A 20,411-nucleotide genomic window follows, 5' to 3' on the forward strand; every position below is an offset into this window, starting at 1 on the left:
CGCACGGGGGCCCGAGCCCGGACACCAGGACGGCCGCGGGACGGCCGCAGCGCTGGCGCTGGGGGAGAGAAGGCTGCGGCTCGCGGCTCGGCCAGAGCCGGGGGCGCACGGAGACAGGGAGAGCCCGGTGGGGGCGGCTGCACTCACCCTCCTCCCTTGCTCAGCCCCGGCCGCTTCGGTGATGTACTTGCAAGGGGAGGGGCCTCTGGGTTAAAGCCCCGCGCGCGGCCCCACCTCCGGGCCGCGTCACCGGCCGCGCGGCGGCTCCCCCAGCCTCTACCCCTCCCTCCTCCCTGCGCTCTGGGGCGCGGTGGCGAAGTGGGGGTGCCCCGGGAAGGGAAGGATTTAGGACGTATGCACGCGCACACGCAATAAACCGCGCCGAGCGCACGCAGGAAATCCACGCTCATGTGTGCACGTTCCCGCCCCGGAGGCGTGGAGGGGGTGCACACATGCAGCCCCATGCACATCCGACCGGGCGGGAATGCACGCGCACATGAGCGCGGGTAGGACTGGATGGACGTGCACTTAAGGCAAGGGGATGAGACGAGGAGGAAGCATGCGTGCACAGGCACAGCCAATCAGACAGGCACGCCTAGGCGCAACTACTCTCCATTTGGGAACGCGCTTACGCACGTGCACACTTCCCTCACGGGCGGGTGCACGCACACTGCACGAACGCGCACGTGTTCTATGCACATTGGGACCAGGGTGGACACACCCACTCACAAGCCTCCGGTCCGCTGCATCGTTTAGTCCTGCTGGAGCGGGAGAGGGCTACTGCGCTAGACCACTCTGCCTTGGCAGGGGGGCACTCGCAGCTACTAGTTCACCCTGTCCAAGCTGCGCTCCTCATGGGATCCCGCCGTTATGCTTTACCAGCTGGCACATCGCACATGCTCAGTGCGTAAGTCCCAGGCTGGTGCCCACGGCCCAGCCGCTGGCACCTTTGGAAAACACGAATGGTGGCGTGCGCTAACGGCCCCCAGGCTAGCTCTGCTCAGTTCACACCACCTTGTGGCTGGGGGCTGACAGCAATGACAAATCACTCCTGTCCATCTCACCCACAGACCCCCTTTTCCCTTTCCCTACCCCTTTCTCTTTCTCTTCTTTTGTCTCCTCCTCCCTTGGCCAATGGTCGGCGCCATGGCTTCCCCAAGCAAGCTCTTATTCCAAAGGATGTCCTGGACGAGGCAGACCGTGATCTGTACATGCAAAAACTTCTCTCCATCCAATAGCTGAGGACCCTTCTATAAAATACTATTGGTCTTCAAGAGTAGAAAAAGTATGTAAGAGAGGAATCAGTACTTTCAGAATCACAAATAGAGCTGGAGGGCTAGTGGATCTGCTACAGCACTTTACTGAAGAGTTAACAGGTCGAGAGTGAGAAAGGGGTTTGCTGTCTTTACCTTTAAATACCATATCTTCCTTCAAATTCTACAAACTCTTGCTTCTAGCTCCCCGCTTCCACCCACACCTTCAAGATTTTAAGACTTCAAACCTAGATTGCTGCAATTATCTCCTAACTGGTCTGCTTCCCTCCAGGCTTTTCCTTTATAATTCATCCCCTAGGAGCTATATTTTTCCTAAAGCAACACTAGAATGGATATGATTATAGATTTAGGGCTGGAAGGGACATCAGGGGGCCATCTAAACACAATCCTTTCCTTTTGCAGAAGAGGAAAAGGTGGCTCCAGAGACATTAAATAATCTGCCCAAGAATTCATTACTACTCTCTTCAAAAACCTTCTGTACTGTGTGACCCTGGGCAAGTCACTTGACCCCCATTGCCCACCCTTACCACTCTTCCACCTATGAGACAATACACCGAAGTACAAGGGTTTAAAAACAAAACAAAACAAAACAAACAAAAACCTTCTGTAGATCCCTATTTCCTGTGGAAGAAAGTATAAAGGCCTGACCCTGGCATTCGAAGCCCACCACAATCTGGATCCCCACTACCAGTGCAGATTTATTGGATGCTTTTTTCTTTCACGTGGTCTACATTCATAGACAGTTAAGCATACTACTTTGTCCCTGGTTGTCCAATGGAGAAGAATCTCTATTGGTTCTAGGTTCAAACATCCTATATCAAACTCCTTTATGGCATTTAGAGTTCTTTACAACTTGGCCCAACCTTCCTGTTTCCCTTTCCTCCACTCTTTGATCTACCCAAATTCTTGTATTCCTTAGAAAGGGCACTCCAGTTTCCCATCTCAGTGCCTTTGCACTGCTTGTCCCCCATGCCAGAATGCTTTCCCTCTTCACTACATACTTCCCTTTAAGGCTCAGTTCAATTGTCACCTCCTTCCTGGAAGATACTTTTGCCAAAATAACTTTGCATTTATTTTGTATGGGCCTTATAACACACCCTTCCCACAATCCCCTCCCCAAACTCTCCTTAAGGTTAAGGATGCCCACTAATAAATGGTTGTTGAATTGAACTGGAATAATTTCCTAGTTTTAGGCCTTAGTCTCCCGATCTGTAAAATTGGATAACCCTTCCCCAGTGTGGACCACTGGATGGATAGAGCATCAGGCCTGGGATCAGAAAGACCTGAGTTTGAATCTGGCCTCAGAAATTTGTTATATGACTCTGGGCAAGTCACTTAACCCTATTTGCCTCAGTTTCCTCATTTATTAAATGAGTTAGAGAAGGAAATGGCAAACCACCCCAGTATTTCTGCCAAGAAAATCCCAAATGGGGTCATGGAGAGTTGGACATGACTGAAAATGACTGAACTTGTTGCTCATCAACCCTCAGCTATTGTGTAGATCAAATGAATATAAAAGCATTTTAAAAGCCAACATAGTATAAAATGGTAATAATATAAACCTTCTTCTTTATAACATCCTTGTGAGGGAGATAAGGCTGGTACTACTTTCCTTGTTTCCTGGATGGGGAAACTGAAGGTCAGGTTAAGTGACTTACCCTGAGTCACACTAGTAGTACATGTCAGTCCAATGTCAAAACCTGAACTCAGGTCTTTTGACCAAAACCCTTTCCACTATACAGCAGGTTTACTATGTATTCTTGGGTTGCTGAAACCCTCCCACTGAAAGAATGGAAGTTTTGGCTGGGTGGAGGGAAGACAGTGTCAGTGTTTAGCATAGTGCCTGGCACATAGTTAAATGCTTGTTTCTTTTTCTTGCCTGCCACATTGGAGTGCACCCTGGAGGCCTAGTTCTCCTGACTGGCCTGTTTGTTCTCATTCTTTCTGTCTGTCTCTGTTTCTGTCTCTGTCTCTGTCTCTCTGCCTCTGTCTCTGACTCTCTTTCATACAAGTCTGACTGCTCACTCTGGAAAAGTCCAGACCTTACTGGGTACCTTTCTGTTTAATCTTCTGGGGCTTTGTGAATTCTTCCTGGGAAAGGTGGTAGGATAGAACATAGGAGAATCCTGGACTCTTTGGATATCAGAGTTGGGAAGCCCTTAGAGATAATAGTATCCAACTTCATCATCTTATAAATTAGGAAATATGGTCTTAAAGTAAGGAAAGAAGGGAAAGCTAGGAGGCTTGGTGGCTAAAGAGCCAGGCCTAGATATGGGAGGTCCTGGATTCAAATTTGAACTCAGACCCTTCCTGGATGTAAGACCACCAGACAAATCACTTAACCACTTAACCTCAGTTGAACCTTGGAACCAGTACTTAGTAATGATTAAACTAAGGTAGAAGGTGAGGGTTTGGAAACAAAAAAAGAGAAAGAGCTTGTCTGTGGTCATATGATGAATTGATGGCAGAACCAGGGGTAGGCCCTAGCTCTTTGTAGTTCTTTTCCTTGGCTCTCTTCCCCTGATCTGCCACAGGTAACTGAAGATGCCACTAGGAAGCATTTATTCCCTAGATACTGCTGAGGTGGAGGGCTCTGCCCAGGAAGGCATCATAGAAGGGGAGAACCCTTAGGCCCTAACCAGGTAGGTACTTCCTCTCTGTGACATCTTTTGTCTTTGTCCTCAGTGTAACTTGTCTTGAATTGAATACCAGCAGTGATCCATACAAGTTAGGGACAGAGACTACGTCCCATGGAGAGCATCTGATGCTGTGTGGAGACAGCAAGACTGGTGACTCTACCCTGGCACAGCAGCTATTGGGTCAGGACAGCGTTTAAGTCCTATCCTTTGCCCCTACTTCATATCACATCTTAAATGGATGTTATCATTCAGCTGGGGCTAGCCAGCTTTCACTCCACATGAAGAAGGCGGCAGGGCCACTGAGTTTCTGCTAAGGAAAGAAGATGGAGATCTACTAAGGCACGGAGTGTTAGTGACACAGAATGATTAACACAGAGAGGAGAAAGGCAGTCAGTGAGAGTGAGACAGAGAGTAAGAGGGAGGGAAGAAGTGAGGAAAGGGAAGAAAGGGGAGATGGGGAAAGGGAGAGAGAGACTGAGAGAAAGAGATTGAGAGAGAGAGAGAGAGGAGGGGGAAGAGAGAGAAGGAGAGAGAGATGGGGAAAAGAGGAGAGAGGGAAGGAGGGAAGGGAAGGGAAAGGAAGAGAAGGGAAGATAGAGATAGAGAGAGAAAGAGAGAGAGAGAAATTTAAGAGACAAAGGCAAAGCAAAGGAAGGAAATGGAAGAGTTCCCTAGCTTGTCTGACCGTGGGCATGTTTCAGGGCCAGCATTAAAGAAGTCTGCCAGCTGTCATTGTGCTTGTCTGTTTGTCTGTGTGCATGTCCATGTGCTTGAGAAGTTGAGCAGCCTCACAACACATCACAGGCAGGGGCTAATGTGCTCCCTGCCAGGCTGCTTGAGAAAGCTATTTCTGGAATGTGAAATCTGGGTCAGAAAGAAGGAGGCGGGAAAAAGGGAAGTACGTATGTTCCTCTGGAAGGACATATGGAAGACCAGTCCAGGGCCTGAGCCTGAGGCCCATCCAAGCCTGGGGCCCTTTACCCCGAGCTTCTGCCCTTCTCCTCCTGGCCGCTTTCCAACCTGCCCCAAACCCCTCCTTTCTCTTCCAGTCTGGCAAGGCCTCATTTTCCCTGGGTGACAGCTGCTGCCTGAGCATTCCTGGGCAGGTCATTAGACTAATTACAATTGATCCCCTGGGTATAGTCCTTTCAAGTTTACAGAAACATTCATTTTCTCATTGATCTCCTTAGCCATAAACTGAAGACAGGTTAAGGATGACTGTCTCCATTTTACAGAGAAGGAAAATGGGGAACAGAGAAAAATGACTTGCTTAAGGACATATAGTAAGTGCCCAAGCTGATTTTTTTTTCCCTTTGAGACTGAGTTTCCATATCTCACCTGGGATGGAAGTGCAGCAGTCACTCACAGATCGATCCCATTACTGACTGGCATAAGAACCTGCTCTGTTTCTGACCTGGGCCTGTTCCCTGCTCCTTACGCAGCCTAGCAGACCTCCACTCCTGGCAGCTCACATATTAGTGTCCGACTTAGTTTGGCCATCACAGGTCAGAAATGATTATAGGGCCATACTTGGCCAAGCTAGGATTTCAAAAGAGGTTTCTGATCTACGAATCTAGAGATGGATATTTCCACTGTGCCACAAAACTAAGCTTAACTTTTTTTTGCTCCAAACTGCTCATCCTTTTATCTCTCCTATCTGTTAGTGGTACTGCCATTTATTCTGTCTTCCAGGATGGATGCCCTCTTGGACTTCTTCTTTCTCTCACTTATTAAATTTTTTCTTATTGGATGATAGCCAACCTTCTGGCCTCGAAAGATCATCATTGATCCCAATTCTTTTGTTCATTTTCTAGCATCAGGAACAAAGGATTTTGAAGTGAAAAGGGGCTCCGTGATATACTGGTGTGGTGAATTAGAGCACTGGATGGGAAAGGCAAGAAGGTCATGGTTCAGAATCCTGCCTTCGATACCTATTAGCTGGGTGACTATGATCAAAGCTCTCTGCAGTTTCCTCATCTAAAAAGTGAGGGGTCTGGACTTGACCTAAGATTACTTCAAGCTCTGTGACCATCCAGTTTAAACCTTTCATTTCTCAGAAAAGGTCACACTGGAAGCAAGACACTGAGCCAGGATTTGAACCTAATTCCAAATCAAATTTTCTTTCTACCACATTATCTCTTCACAGTCTAGCACTAATTTTTTTTTTCTTTGGCTGGGCCTGTAGTGAGAACTCCTTCTACCAAAGCAGACAGGCAATTGTTCTGCAATTTTAAGTCTCAGAGAGTCGCCTGGCCATGGACAAGATTTTTGTTTTTTGTTTTTTTTAACTCTTACCTTCCTTTTTAGAGTCACTACTGTGTATTGGTTCTAAGGCAGAAGAGAGGTAAGGGCTAGGCAATGGGGGTTAATTGACTTGCCCAGGGTCACACAGTTAGGAAGTACTTGTCTGAGGTCATAGGTGAACCCAGGACCTCTCACCTCCAGATTTGGCTCTCTATTCACTGAGCAGTCTAGCTGCCCTGTGCATTGTCAAGTTAAGTGACTTGCCTAAAGTCACACAGCTAGTATGGAAAATGGAACTTGGACCCTGATCCTAGAAACTTCAAGGCAGTCCATCTACTGCAACACTGTTCTCTCTAGTCTAGCACTCATTCAAATGAATTCTGTGTATTAGCTCGCTCTCTCTCTCTCTCTCTCTCTCTCTCTCTCTCTCTCTCTCTCTCTCTCTCTCAGTTTTGTTCCATTCGAAAATCTGATAAGCAGGACAGCTATGTCTTCATTTAAGTTAACAGTAAAATGGTGGAAAAGAGTGGAACCTGTGATTGAACCTCATGAAATTCCACTAGAAACTCTCCTCTATAGTCACATGAGTTCATGAATTACTCACTGCTCTTAGGATCCAGTTACTCAGAGAACCACAGAATCTCATACTTTTAGAACTGAAAGTGGCCATATGTTATTAGTATAGCTCATACCTTAATGGTAATTTATAATATCATAAATGAGCAAACACTCCAACCTCTACTTGAAGACCTCTTGTGATAAGGAACTCGCTACCTTTGGAGGCAATCCTTAGTCAGTCAACAAATGCTTATTAAATGATTTCTATATTCCAGGCATCATGCTGAGTCCAGGGAGTACAGTTGTCCCTCACCTTATCGTGGTTTATTTATTGTGGCTTCACTGTACCGCAGATTTTATTTAAAAAAATCTAATTCTGTATCATGGAGTTTTTACTATATCGAGGGATTTTGTAGATGAATACCATTGTGTGCACAATGGAGATGCAAGTACTCCAAAAGGCGACCAACCACAGTTCTGTGTCCTGTATCCTGGGCACTGATTGGCTCAGTGTTTATAAGAGCGTGGAAAAGGTTTATAGGAGAGTGGGAAGGGTTTACAAAGCTTAATATATATGTATATATAAAATAAATATAACACCACTACTTTGTAGATTTTCAACTATCGCTGGGTTCTCTCGAATGTAACTCCCACAATAGGTGAGGCATCACTGTACAAAACCCTGTCCCTGTCCTTAAGGGGTTCACAACCACATTAAGGCACTCTGTTTTTCTTATATGGAAGAGAAATCTGTCTCTGCCCATTCCACCCATTGTTCATTGTTCCTAGTTCTGTTCCCTGGGACTATCCAGATTGAATATATACCTGGTTCTAGTCCTCACCTTCTGTCTAGTCCAGTGGTTCCCAAACTTTTTTGGCCTACTGCCCCCTTTCCAGAAAAAAATATTACTTAGCCCCCCTGGAAATTAATTAAAAAAAATTTTAATAGCAATTAATAGGAAAGATAAATGCACCTGTGGCCATCACCACCCTCCTGGATCGCTGCAGCACCCACCAGGGGGTGGTGGTGCCCACTTTGGGAATCACTGGTCTAGACTAATTAAAAAAACAAAAAAAAACCCATCTTATTTTCTGTCTTGGGATCTATTCTAAGTATTAATCCCAAAGCAGAAGAGTAGTGAGGGCTAGGCAATTGAGGGTAAGTGATTTACCTAGAGTCACATAGCTAAGAAGTGTCTGAGGCCAAATTTGAACCCAGGACCTTCTGTTTCCATGCCTGGCTCTCAATCTGGAAGAGCCACTTAGTTGCCCCAATTGTTTTTTCCTTTCTTTATATGAGTGTTAGCAGAGTACCTGGCATGAAGTAAGTGCTTAAGAAATTCTAGTTTACTGACTTACTATAACACGCTGACGAAGTAACCATCCAGCTTCCACTTGAAGACATCCAATGATAAAGAACTCATTACTTTTGGAGACAACCCCAAACCACGTGATTAAGCATCTATTAAGTATGTCTCCCAAATGACAGGTCTTCAGAGAGTTGAAGTAAAGTAATTAAGAATTTATATGGTACCTACTATGTGCCAGACACTGTGCTAAGTGCTTTTACAAATATTATCTCATTTATCCTTACAACTTTTTGAGATAGGTGCTGTCATTATTTTCATTTTACAGCTGAGGAAACTGAGGCATACATGGGTTAAGTGACTTGCCTAGGGTTACACAGCTAGTAAAGCATATGAGGCTGAATTTGAACTCAGGTCTTTCTGACTCCAAGCCCAGCACTTTATCTACTGCACCGATGAAGTGCCGATGATAGCTCTAGAGTGCCCTCCTAGGTCTCCTGCTTAATCAGCCCTGAGTCCACAAGATCCCAACATTCCAGTGTTCACCCTGGCTTCCAGGAAGCTTAGAGACCAGAGTTCTCTTTCACTAAGTTCTAGGAATCACTTAGCACCTGAATAGCACAATCAGTACCCACAAGCCCAGGTAAGCCAGGAGCTTCTCTGTCTGCCCACTGGGATCACTGGGGAGGAGGATAAGATAGGATATGCAACCTGGAATCTGATGGATCATCAAATTTAGAGTTGAAGGTCCTTAGAGACCCTTCCATTTACAAAGAAGGAAACCGAGGCTAAATGATTCCCCCCCCCCCCCATGGTGATCCAGAAAGTAGCAGAAGCAGGATTTAAATTGAGGTCCCATTGACTCCAAATCCCATTCTTCTTCCATTACACCACTTGTTTTTTCAGCAAATAGATTCACAAAATTGTATTCCACCTTCCCAGTTAACTCCTCTTTTCCCCTGGCTCAGCCATTCCATCCACCCATGTCCCTTCTCTGAATAAAACTTACTGGGCAGTGTGCGGCTGCTGCTCAGGCTGCTGCCCGTGGGCGGAGGGGAGAGGGACTGGAGGGAGATGCTGTCCTCATCTTGGGAGCATCCTGCCTGGATGGCCCGAAGATAGCTATGGCTCCGAGAGCGGAAGTAGCTGGGGAGAGGCAGGTCCAGCACATCGGCAGTGGCTGACTCAGCCTCGCTATAGGCCGATTCACAGGCAGCCTCGTACTGGTCACTCAGCTCTGCCTCCCTGACCTGGGTGGGGGGAGAAGAAAAAAAGTAACTTACATTTCCTCTGTGTTCTAACTCTTGGCTTTAATGCTCATAATAATAATAATGTAACCAGAATTCCCATTTCTAAAGCCTTTAAGGTTCTTATTCAAATATATTATTTCATTGAGAGGGGCATTATCTCTCAAGATACCCCTCCATGGCTGCCCATCTAGTGAATCTCTTGTCTGGGACCTTCCCTAAGTTGGCCATTTGGTTATTGGACAAGATTTCCCATTTAGATTTCCAAAAGCTAAGTTGAAATTTATAGACTTTCTAAAAACTGTGTGCCTCTTATAGTCTATAGCAGTGATGGCAAACATATGGCACAGGTACCAAAGATGGCTCACAGAACACTCTCTGTGGGCACCCAGCTGCCCTTCCTGCCCCAAGAGTTCCTTACTAGAAAGGCAGAGAGACTTGGGGAGTTGCTCCCTTTCCCCTCTCTACTGTTCCTGATGACATTTCTTCACATCTCCCACCCCTCTGCCCAGCAGCCCAATGGGAGCGTATAGTGGTTAAGGTGAGCTGTTCACAGAGCAGAGCTGGAGGGGAGCAGAGTGCTCAGGCCACTCCCCTCCCCCTCTCTACATTCACTGAGGACATTCCTCACTTAACCCTCCCCATTGCTCAGCAGCCCAATAGGAGCGTTTCCTCCCTCCCCTATGTGGGGTAAAGGGGGGCAGGGCATGTGGTCTTGGTGGGGCTGTACAGCACTCAGTCTGGGGGAGTGGGGTGGGGATGGGGCTCAGCACTCAATCTCTAAAAGGTTTGCTGTCACTGGTCTATAGCTAGTGGACCCAACTTTTAGTGAGAGTGGTGGGATTTGTAGAGCCCCCAAACTTATATGGACTAAAGCTGTGATGTTTCCAAATCAAAGGCATGTTGTTCCCCAGTGTATGTTTTTTCTTCCTATTAGAATGTAAACTTTTTTAAAAAAATTTTATTTTGAATATTTTCCCCTAGTTAAATATTTCATATTCTTTCTCTCTCCCCTTAAGCCTCCCTCCCTTAGCCGATGCACAATTCCACTGGGTTTTACATGTATCATTGATCAAGACCCAATTCCATATTATTAATAGTTGGACTAGAGTTATTGTTTAGTGTCTTAGAATGTAAACTTCTTGAGGGCAGGAGCTAGCTTTACTTTGTATTTGTATTCTTAGCATGATACATAGTAGTTGGCACAGAATCGTTATTGTTCAGTGGTGGACTTTCTGTGACCTCATTTGGGATTTTCTTGGCAAAGATACTGGAGTGGTTTGCCATTGACTTCTCCAGCTTATTTTACACATGAGGAAAGTGAGGCAAATGGGGTTAGGTGACTTGCCTAGGATCACACTGCTAGTACATGTATAAGCTAGTAAGATTGAATTTGAACTCAGAAAGATGGGTCTTCCTGATTCCAAACCCAGTGTTCTTTCCATTCTAACCTGGGTGCCTGGCACAAAATTAGTGCTTGCTAAATGTTTGTTCATTACAAGAAAAAACAAATAAACCTGTGTGGTTCTTAGCAAATCTGTATCCTTTCCTCTATTATTCTGTCTCAGTTGTTGCAGAAGTGGGAGGAGGACAGGTGGGATGGAGAACCATTTTGTATTTTTCTCTGATTTGGGTGGTCATGGCCGGAGTTCATCATCAGAGTTTATTTTACTTAGCTAGGCTGGTGTTTGGAAAGCAGACTCAGACTGTTGCCCAGATCACACTTAAAATATTTTCTGCATGTTAGCAGTTATAAATCAGTGAGAATTTAATAGCACCTAGCATACATCAGGCACTGTGCTAGGCACTAGGGATACAGAAACAGAAGAGACATTCCCTGAGAGAAGGATACAGTTGCAGGAGATGTTGCAGAGGTGGAATCAAACTTGGCCATAAAAAGGATGAGGGAAGAGAGGGCTGAGGAGATCTCTACAGCTGGGAAGTTGGATGATAGGTGACTGAAAGGACTATGGTATTCTCAGTGAAGATAGAGAAGGTTGGAAGAGGGAAGAGTTTCAGAGAGGATGATGATAAGCTTTTTTTTTTTTTGGCCATTTTGAGTTAGAGATGCTCAAGGGCATCTGGGTAAAACTGCCCAATGGTAATGGTAATGTAGGAATGAAGATAGGAGGGAGATTGAGAGCTAGAAAGGACCTCAGAGGCCATTTAGTTGGACTTCTTCATTTTAGAGATAAGGAAACTGAGGTCTAGAGAAGTTAGGGTCATAAAGTTAATAAAGCATCTATGGTGGGGTTTGAACTCAGATGCTCTGTAGTGCTTTCCCCACACCAGACAGCAATATAAATCATCAGCAGAGAAATGATAATTAAAACCAAGAGACTCTATGAAGAGTAGAGAGAGAAGAGAAGAGAGCCTAGGACATAGCCTTAGGGGCACCCAAGACATCTCAGTTCTAGAACCTGGGCTCCATTGACCTAGCCTTCTCCATACTGTGATGAGCACTGATGCTGCTGCTTCTGGTTTCTCTAGTTCTTTGAGCATATTAGTAATAATACTTATTTCTATATATTTAATATATAATTATTATATACTATGTAATATACCATTTAAATATAATTATTACATAGTACACATAATATATAATTATATAATAATATATAATGTGTAAAATATTTATTATATAGTACTTACATAATATACAATTCCATGGAAATATTCTATATGTCAGTAATAATATCTATTTCTATAGCACTTCGAGGTTTGCAAAGCACTCTCTGCATGACGGACTGTGAGATAAGCACTATAGAACTCATAGTGTAGACTGAGACATATTTTTTGGGGGGGACATAGCCAACGTGGGAACTCGTTTTGTTTGATTATATGTGTTTATATGCATTTTGTTTTTCTTGCTTTCAAACAGAGGATTTTGTATTCTATACTGGAGATAGTAGGGAGCCAATAATATTTACTGAATAGGGTAGTGACATAGTAGGACCACAATTTGAAATCAAAGTAAGATAGTGGAGGAGGGAATAGAGTGAGGAGACACTTGAGGCAGGAAGGCCAACATAAAAGTTGTTATACTAGTCTAGGTATGATGAGAGCCTGGACTAAGGTGGTGGCTTGTTGGAGAAGAAAATGGCAGTATACACCAGAAAAAATGCAAAGGTAGAACTGACAAAACTTGACAACATACTGGATATTGGGGAGGGGGCAGGGAGCAGGTAATGAGAAGAGCTTGAGGAGTAGAGGATGAAACCTAGGTTGTGAGTCTGGATAGCTGGGAGAATGGTGGTAGTTTCCATAGTGATCAGGAAGTTTAGAAGGGGGGACGGTTTGGGGAAAATGATAATAAATTCAGTTCTGGACATGTAGAATTTTAAAAGTTAACAACACATTGAGTGCGTGATATCCAGAGGCTATTGGAAATATGAGACAAGATGTTAGGAGAGAGGTTAGAACTGGATAAATAGATGTGAAAGTCATCTGCAGAGAGATGATAATTAAATTCATATTCTTAGCATTCAGAGCCCTCTGCCATGTGCCTCCAATCTCCCTTTCCAGCCTCAACTCTCACTCCCTTTCCTCCTCTGGGTCTTAGTTCCGGCACTTGTAAATAAAACTAAATGGTCAGACTACTGATTGAGAACCATAAGGGACCCATAGAAGTCACTGGGTCCAGTGCTCTCATTTAAAAGGGAGAAAGTAATGCAAAGAAGAGTTAAGTGTTTGGACCATGGTCCCAGAACTATTATGTATCTGAGGCAAGATTTGAACTTATGGTTTCTTGATTCTAAGTCCAATGGTCTATCCAGTATACAAGGCCTGAAGGCGATAGAAAGTGAAGAGGGCACAATGTGCTCCAGCCACAGTGGATGGTTTGATGTATTCCAAACATAAAACTCGGCCTTCGTATCCCTCAGATTTTCCTTATGGAATGCCCTCGATATGAAATACTGTACCCCTCCTTGCTTTATCTATCTACCTAAATCATAATGAGTTTTCATTGCCCAACTTTGATGATACCTCCTCCAGAAAGCTTGCTCTGAGTCCCCCAATGAGAAGTGATCTCTATTTCCCCTAAATATCTCTTGGATTTTGCTTGCCAATTTCTTATATACTGACTGAGTTTTGTCTTTTATTTCAATTGTACATAGATTGGAGGCAAATTCTGGAGGACATTCAATGCCGAGGAGTTTGGGCTTTATTCTGTGGGCAAAAGGCCAAAGCCAATAGAGCTTTCTATTTCTAATGTTTTAGCTCCTTTACAAGACTAAGGTTTAGGGACCTTGGGCAAGTCCCTGCCCCTCTCCAGGACTATATTTTTCCTTTTGTGAAATGAGGAGTTTGAATTGAAAAAGAAAGGGGAAAGAGAAAACTACTCATGAAGATCTCCCCAAAGCTAGATATCTTAGAAGGATGGGGGTAGGGCCAATTCAGGAAGAAGAATAGCAAATTCTCAAATTCACGGGAGGCAAAATATAGGGGAAAAAAATCCATTTCCTTAGGTGCATGTACTCCTATTTATGGGTAACATGTAGGATGAAATAGCAAGTTGAATACAAGGAGGCAAACCTGATTCCATAGATATCTTTGAGACTTTTTAGATTGGGAACCATGGCTTTGGAAGAGTTTATATGTATATATTTATAAATATATATATATATATATATACTTTATTCATAAAAATCAACATTGGGAAGAGGGAAGAAGTAGAGAAACTCAGTGTATTACAAAGGCACACTCATTTGGGGAAATTTAAGAAGCAAAGTGGGGATGCAAGATGGCGAAAATTTGGATGGCTCTCAATGAAGCAGAAACAAACATGATATAAGAGAGAACGAGGAGCCAGTGGGCTAGAATTACAAATAGAAAAATTTAAGGTGAATGTAAAGCAAAATTCTCAAGCAATTAGATCATAAGTTCTAGAATGGGAAGGAACCCCAAAGGCTCTCAAGTTTAACCACTTCATCTTACAGTTAAAGAAACTGAGGCCCACGGAGGTTAAGAGACTTGTCCAAAGGCACAGAGGTAGTAAATATGAGAAGTGGGGTTTGAACTCGAGTACTTTGATATTAGAGTCAGTACTCTTTTCATAGTACTGTGCTGGTTTGTGCCAAAATAAAATGACCTCTTATCAGATTGGCTAATATGACAGAAAAGGAAAATAATCAATGTTGGAGGGAATGTGGGGAAATTGGGACGCTAATGCACCGTTGTTGGAGTTATGAATTGATCCAGCCTTTCTGGAGAGCAATTTGGAACCAAGCCCAAAGGGCTTTAAAATTGTGCATACTCTTTGACTCAGTAATACTACTACTAGGTCTGTATCCCAACAAGATCAAAGAAAAGGACATGTTTGTACAAAAATATTTATAGCTGCTCTTTTTGTGGTAGCAAAGAATTGGAAACTGAGGGATGTCTATCAACTGGGAAATGGCTGAACAAGTTTGTAATTGTACGCGATTGTAATGGACTACTACTGTGCAATAAGAAATGATGAGGATGAGTTCAGAAAAATCTAGAAAGACTTATATGAACTGATGCCAAATGAAGTGAGAAGAATCAGGAGAACATCATACATAGTATATGATGAACCTTTATGAGTGACTTGGCTATCTGTAGCAATATATTGATCCAGACAATCCTCAAGGCCTCATGATGAAAAACACCATCCCCTCCAGAGAAAGAACTGATGGAATCTGAATGCAGACTGAGACATCTTATATTTTACTTTATTTCTTCACATGAATAAATTTTGGTTTGTTCATGTTTTTTTTTTCACAAAATGACTAATACGAAAAGATGTTTTACATTATTACACATGTAAAATCTCTATCGCATTGCTTGCTATCTCAGGGAGGTGGGGAAGGGAAGGAGGGAGGAAGAGAAGAAAGGAGGATGAAAATTTGGCTCAAACAAAAAATTAAGGTTAAAAATTGTTTTTTCATGTAGAGGGCTGTGTTCAAAGAACAGTAAGTAGGTTAGTGAAGCTGGATTGCTGGAGAGATAGGAAGGGGCCAGGTTGTAAAGGGTTTTAAACATCAGACGTCTTCATATTTGATCTTAGAGGCAATAGGGAACTGCTGGTGTTTACGGGGAGTGTGTGTATGTATGTGTGTGTGTGAAAATCACTTTGACAGCTGAGTGGCATAGGAAGAAACTTGAGTCAAGTAGAACAGTAAGAAAGCTACTGAAATGGTCTTGGTGAAAGGTGATCTATATCTATATCTATATCTATCCTTTCCCATATATATTTGAGATGTTGAAAAGGTAGAAACAAGAAGAATTGACAACAGATTGGATGAGTGAAGTTAGTGTGAGGGATGAGTGAAGGATGACATTGAAGTTGCAAGCCTGTGGTTCCTGGAAAGACGCTGGTGTCCTTTATAATAATGGGAAATGGGAGCTAGGCCTGGATAGAGAGCCAGGCCTGGAGAGAGGAGGTCTTGGGTCAAATCTGGCCTCAGATACTTCCTAGCTGTGTGACCCTGGGCAAGTCCCCTAACTCCAATTGCCTAGCCCAATGATGGGCAAACTACGGCCTGCAGGCCAGATGCAGCCCCCTGAAATGTTCTATCCAGCTGTCTTGACATTATTACTAATCTGATGAATACAACAAGTAGGATACAATACAATGAAACTTTGAAAGAGTTGCCTTAAAAACAGACTGACAGATGAGCATTTCCTTTCCTTTGGCCCCCTCTTTAAAAAGTTTGCCCATCAATGGTCTAGCCAATACCACTCTTCTGCCTTGGAATGAATACTTAGTATTGATTCTAAATCAAAGGGTCAGGGTTTAAAAAATAGTAACAAAAAAGCTGGAAAGAAGAGGGAGGTTTTTTTTTGGGTGGGGGGAGATGAGTTCTGTTTTAGACAGGCTGAATTTGAGATGCCTATAAGACATTCAGTTCAAGATGTCTGGTAGGCAGGGATGTAAGACTGGAGTTCAGGATGTAGGCTGAGATTGGATATAGCAATTCAGGAGTCATCTGCAGAGAGATGTGACCCTCTGGGAGTTGATAAGATGCCTAAACAAGATAGTATATAGAGAGAAGCAAAGGGGGTGGAGGCTAAAGCTTCGGAGGGCCCAGTGGTTAATGGGCATGATTTGGAGAAAGATCCCTCAAAGGAGATTGAGAAGAAGCTGTCAGACAAGAAGGAGGTGTACTAGGAATAGAAAATATAATGAAAACCCAGAGAGGAGAGAATATTGAAGAGGAGATGGTGATCAACAGTGTAAAATAAAGGATTGCAGAGAGGTCAAGAAGGATGAGAACTAGAACAAGCCATTAGATGTGGCAATTAAAAGATCACTGGTAACAGTGGAAATGGCAATTTCAGTTGAATGATGAGGTCAGAAACCAAAATACCTTAATAATAATTTAATCTGTCAAATGGTGGAGAAAACAATGAGGGGAATTGCTATTCCTGAATCACTTCTCATTAATGGGGTGGAGCTGGTTGTTGGAGTGGAAATGATGGGGAGAAGTGACTTCCTAGAATCTGTAACAAAAAGAAGAAAGCTGGGCATAGTCTGACAGGCATCCTAGATTTTTAGAGTGCAGATTTCAAAGAGTTCAGAAAAACCATAGATAGGTTTGAACTAAACTCATGAACTAAAACATTCTATAGGGGATTCCTAGGAGGGATGGGAAACTCTCAAGAATAGAATTTTTGGGGGTAGTTAGGCAATTCAGTGGATTGAGAGGAAGGCCTAGAGACAGGAGGTCCTGAGCTCAGATCTGGTCTCAGACACTTCCTAACTGTATGACCCTGGGCAAGTCACCTCACCCCCGTTGCCTAGCCCTTACCACTTCTCTGTCTTGGAACCAACACAGTATCGATTCTAAGATTCAAGGTAAGTGTTTAAAAAAGTAGAATTTTGAAAACCCAGAGAAAAATAATTTTGATGAAGAAGAAGAAAAGAGGAAATTGTCCAAAGAGATTGATGTGGATACACTGATTAAAAAAAGACATGTATAGTGTATGAATTGATGAGCATTATAGAGAAGTATGAGAAGACATAGGAACTGACTTAAAGCAGTAAGAAATAGGAAAAGAATACGCACAATGAATGCAATGAGGTAAATGGGAAGAATAATAAAAGAAACTGGAGGCTGCGTAATTATGATGATCCCAAGAAGTGAGGAGAAAATGCATCTCCCTCCATTCTTTGCAATGAATTGGGGGTGACTCTGTTCTACTCAGACTACTTCTGGATTATGGCAATGGAAACCCGTACCTTCTGTCTTGGAATTAATACTGTGTACTGGTTCCAAGGCAGAAGAGTGGTAAGGACTAGGCATTGGGGGTTAAGTGACTTGCCCAGGGTCACACAGTGAGGAAGTGTCTGAAGTTTGAACTATTCAACTATGACCTTTTCTTGCCAATGAAAATAATCTTAGGACCAGAGGATAGAGTAAAAATGGCTTATAGGACATTAGAACCCAAGACAAGTAAGGAAGTAGTAAGAGAGCACTACCTTCCCTCAATGGAGCTAAAGTAATTAGATGCAAAGGAATAATGTACCTCTACTGGAAGAAGTAATTCTTGAGCTACTATTAGCTATCTTTGAGAGATTATGAAATAGAGGAAAGGCCTAGGAAGGAAGACTGGAAGAGGGTAAAGGTGTCAATTTTGGAATAAGAGAAGGGGATGGTGTCTATAAACTATAGGCCAAGTAACCTTGACTTTGATTCCTTGTAAAATCCTAGAATAGATTATTACTTAGTAAATGTATTAGTTAGTGAGTTTATTAATTAGTAAGCATCCATTAATTAGTGTGAATAGTATTAATTGGTGAACAGAGCATAATATTAGCTAGTAAATATTTAGAAAAGGAACAGCAGTCATGAAAAGACACTATGACTTCAGCAAGGGCAAACCATGTCAGACCAACCTCATTTGCTTTTTTTTTTTTTTTTTTAAACCCTTGTACTTCGGTGTATTGTCTCATAGGTGGAAGATTGGTAAGGGTGGGCAATGGGGGTCAAGTGACTTGCCCAGGGTCACACAGCTGGGAAGTGGCTGAGGCCGGGTTTGAACCTAGGACCTCCTGTCTCTAGGCCTGGCTCTCAATCCACTGAGCTACCCAGCTGCCCATCATTTCCTTTTTTTGACAGGAGAAATCAGGAGGATTCTTTAGTTAGAGTTAACTTAGCTTTTAGCAAAACATTGACAGAATCTTTCATGTGATTTCTGTGGACAATATAGAAAGATGTAGGCTAGACAAGAGTGAAGTCAAGTGAATTTGGAACTAGTTGAATGGTTAAACCCAGAAAATGGTCAACACTGATTTAATGCTTATCAAATTGCATGATATCACAAAGCTAAGAGACCTATTATACTCTATGAAAGAATTAGGATCCAAAAAGGTCTCCACAAGTCAGAACAGTGGGCCAAATTTAATAAAATGAAATTTAACAGCAATAAATGTTAAGTCATAGTCGGGATGAAAGAAACAGCTTCACAAGTATAATATGAGGTGACAGCAATTTGTCTGAAAAATATCAGGAGGTTAGAGGGATTTTCACATGACTCAACATGAGTCAGTAGTGAGACAAAGTTCCTGAAGAGCTAATGCAATCATAGGAAATGTCCAGGACTGAGAAGCGGTGGGGATGACAGGACTCACTGTGCTTTGTCGAGTTCAATTCAGCATTCCCCAGGAATGATGATAAGCTGAAAAATGCCTAGGAGAGGATAACTTGAATCATGGAAGGTCTCAAAAATCATGCCATGTAAGAATTAGTTGAAGGAACTAGAGATATTTATCCTGGAGAAGAGAAGACTCAAAGGGAACATGACATTTGTCTTCCAAGATTTCATGAATTAGACTTGTTCTCTTTGGTCCCAGAGGGCATAAGGAGAAGTTATAGAGAGGCAGATTTAGACTTCATGTAAGGAAAAACTTGTTAATAATCCGACTTATCCCAAAGTGTAATGGACTGCCTTTGGGAAATGGTGAACTCCCTTTCACTTGTGGTCTTCAAGCAAAGGCTCACCAGCGGGTCTATTTTATGAGTAGGTCCAGTGTGTTATAGATGGGATTCTCGTTTAGGCATGCATCAGCTATTTGGCTTCTGAGGACCTTGCTAACTTTGAGGTTCTGTGATTTTGTGACCCAATGGTCTTGAAGGCCCTTCTGGTTTTGATTTTTGATGATCTGAAGTGAAGAGAAGACCTGAGCCTCTCTAGAGGCAAGAATATTCCTAGGGGAAGAGGCTATCTTTATGTCCGTCTAGCAAAGGATGAATAGGGATGCCTGGGCCCAGAGAGAAGATGATTTAGACATTAAGGGTTCTCATATATCTTCTTCCAATAGGAAGAGCAGGTCATGCAATTCATCAGAATTTTGAGTATTTGTTAAAAGAGAGGCAACATGATATGGGGAAGAGAGGGCTGGCCTTGGAGTCAGGTCACCTGGGTTTGAATTCTAGCTCTGACATCACCTGCAAAATGGGGAGGTTGGATGAGAATTAGATGATGTCTTAGGTTCCTTCCAGCTTTAAATTTATATTCTTGTGACTCCAAACTTCCCCCCCAAAATAAAGATCCATCTTTTCAACATGAATATTTTTCTGGTGATGCCATATTTATGGTGGCAAGTCATGGAGTACCAGTCTCTGAAGAATTAAAGTTTCAGGGTCATCCAAAAGGCAATGAAGAAACTCGTAATAGACTGTGATATCTTAACAAGAAAGGACTAAACAGAAGAAGCCATGTAAAAGACATTATTAAAGGGAGGTATGATCAGAAAAGTAGGGGGCCTGATTATGTGGTGAAAGTGAGGAATCACCCAAGCAAGGTCATGAGAGGTAGAAGAAGGTACCCAGCACACTGAGGAGGTCCTCTGGGGAGTATTTCCTGGAGGATATGGGCAAGAGTCAGGTGTGGATGAACAGTGACTTGTATCACTGGGGGAAGAAGCTACACAGATGAGATCAAAGAAAAAGCAAAGTATTTTATAAGATAGCTCAAGGAAGAGAAGACCCAAAAGAATGGAAAGGATAAGGACAAATTTATTATTAAAACATAGTTTGTTATTAAATATTTTGCTAATGTATTTTGTTTGTCATTAATAAAATATTTTATTATTATTAACAAAAAAGAAGCCACTAAGAAGGCATTAGGCAATTAATGCCTACTCCCTCATTTGTATAAAATCGATTATCCTTG

The 20,411-nt window shown here is 42.9% G+C and overlaps 1 protein-coding gene across 4 annotated transcripts in view; it reads right to left on the bottom strand.

The window, feature by feature from the left end:
* Positions 1-20,411, bottom strand: part of DLGAP4 (DLG associated protein 4) — a 109,542-nt gene that overhangs the window by 76,013 nt on the left and 13,118 nt on the right. For all 4 annotated transcript variants that reach the window (XM_044664348.1, XM_044664347.1, XM_044664346.1 and 1 more), the window contains one exon: positions 9,032-9,272. In XM_044664348.1, coding sequence (XP_044520283.1) covers positions 9,032-9,272 — 241 coding nt within the window. The remainder of the gene's footprint in view (positions 1-9,031; positions 9,273-20,411) is intronic.

Source organism: Gracilinanus agilis, chromosome 2 (genome assembly GCF_016433145.1).
Source record: "Gracilinanus agilis isolate LMUSP501 chromosome 2, AgileGrace, whole genome shotgun sequence".
Taxonomy (NCBI): domain Eukaryota; kingdom Metazoa; phylum Chordata; class Mammalia; order Didelphimorphia; family Didelphidae; genus Gracilinanus; species Gracilinanus agilis.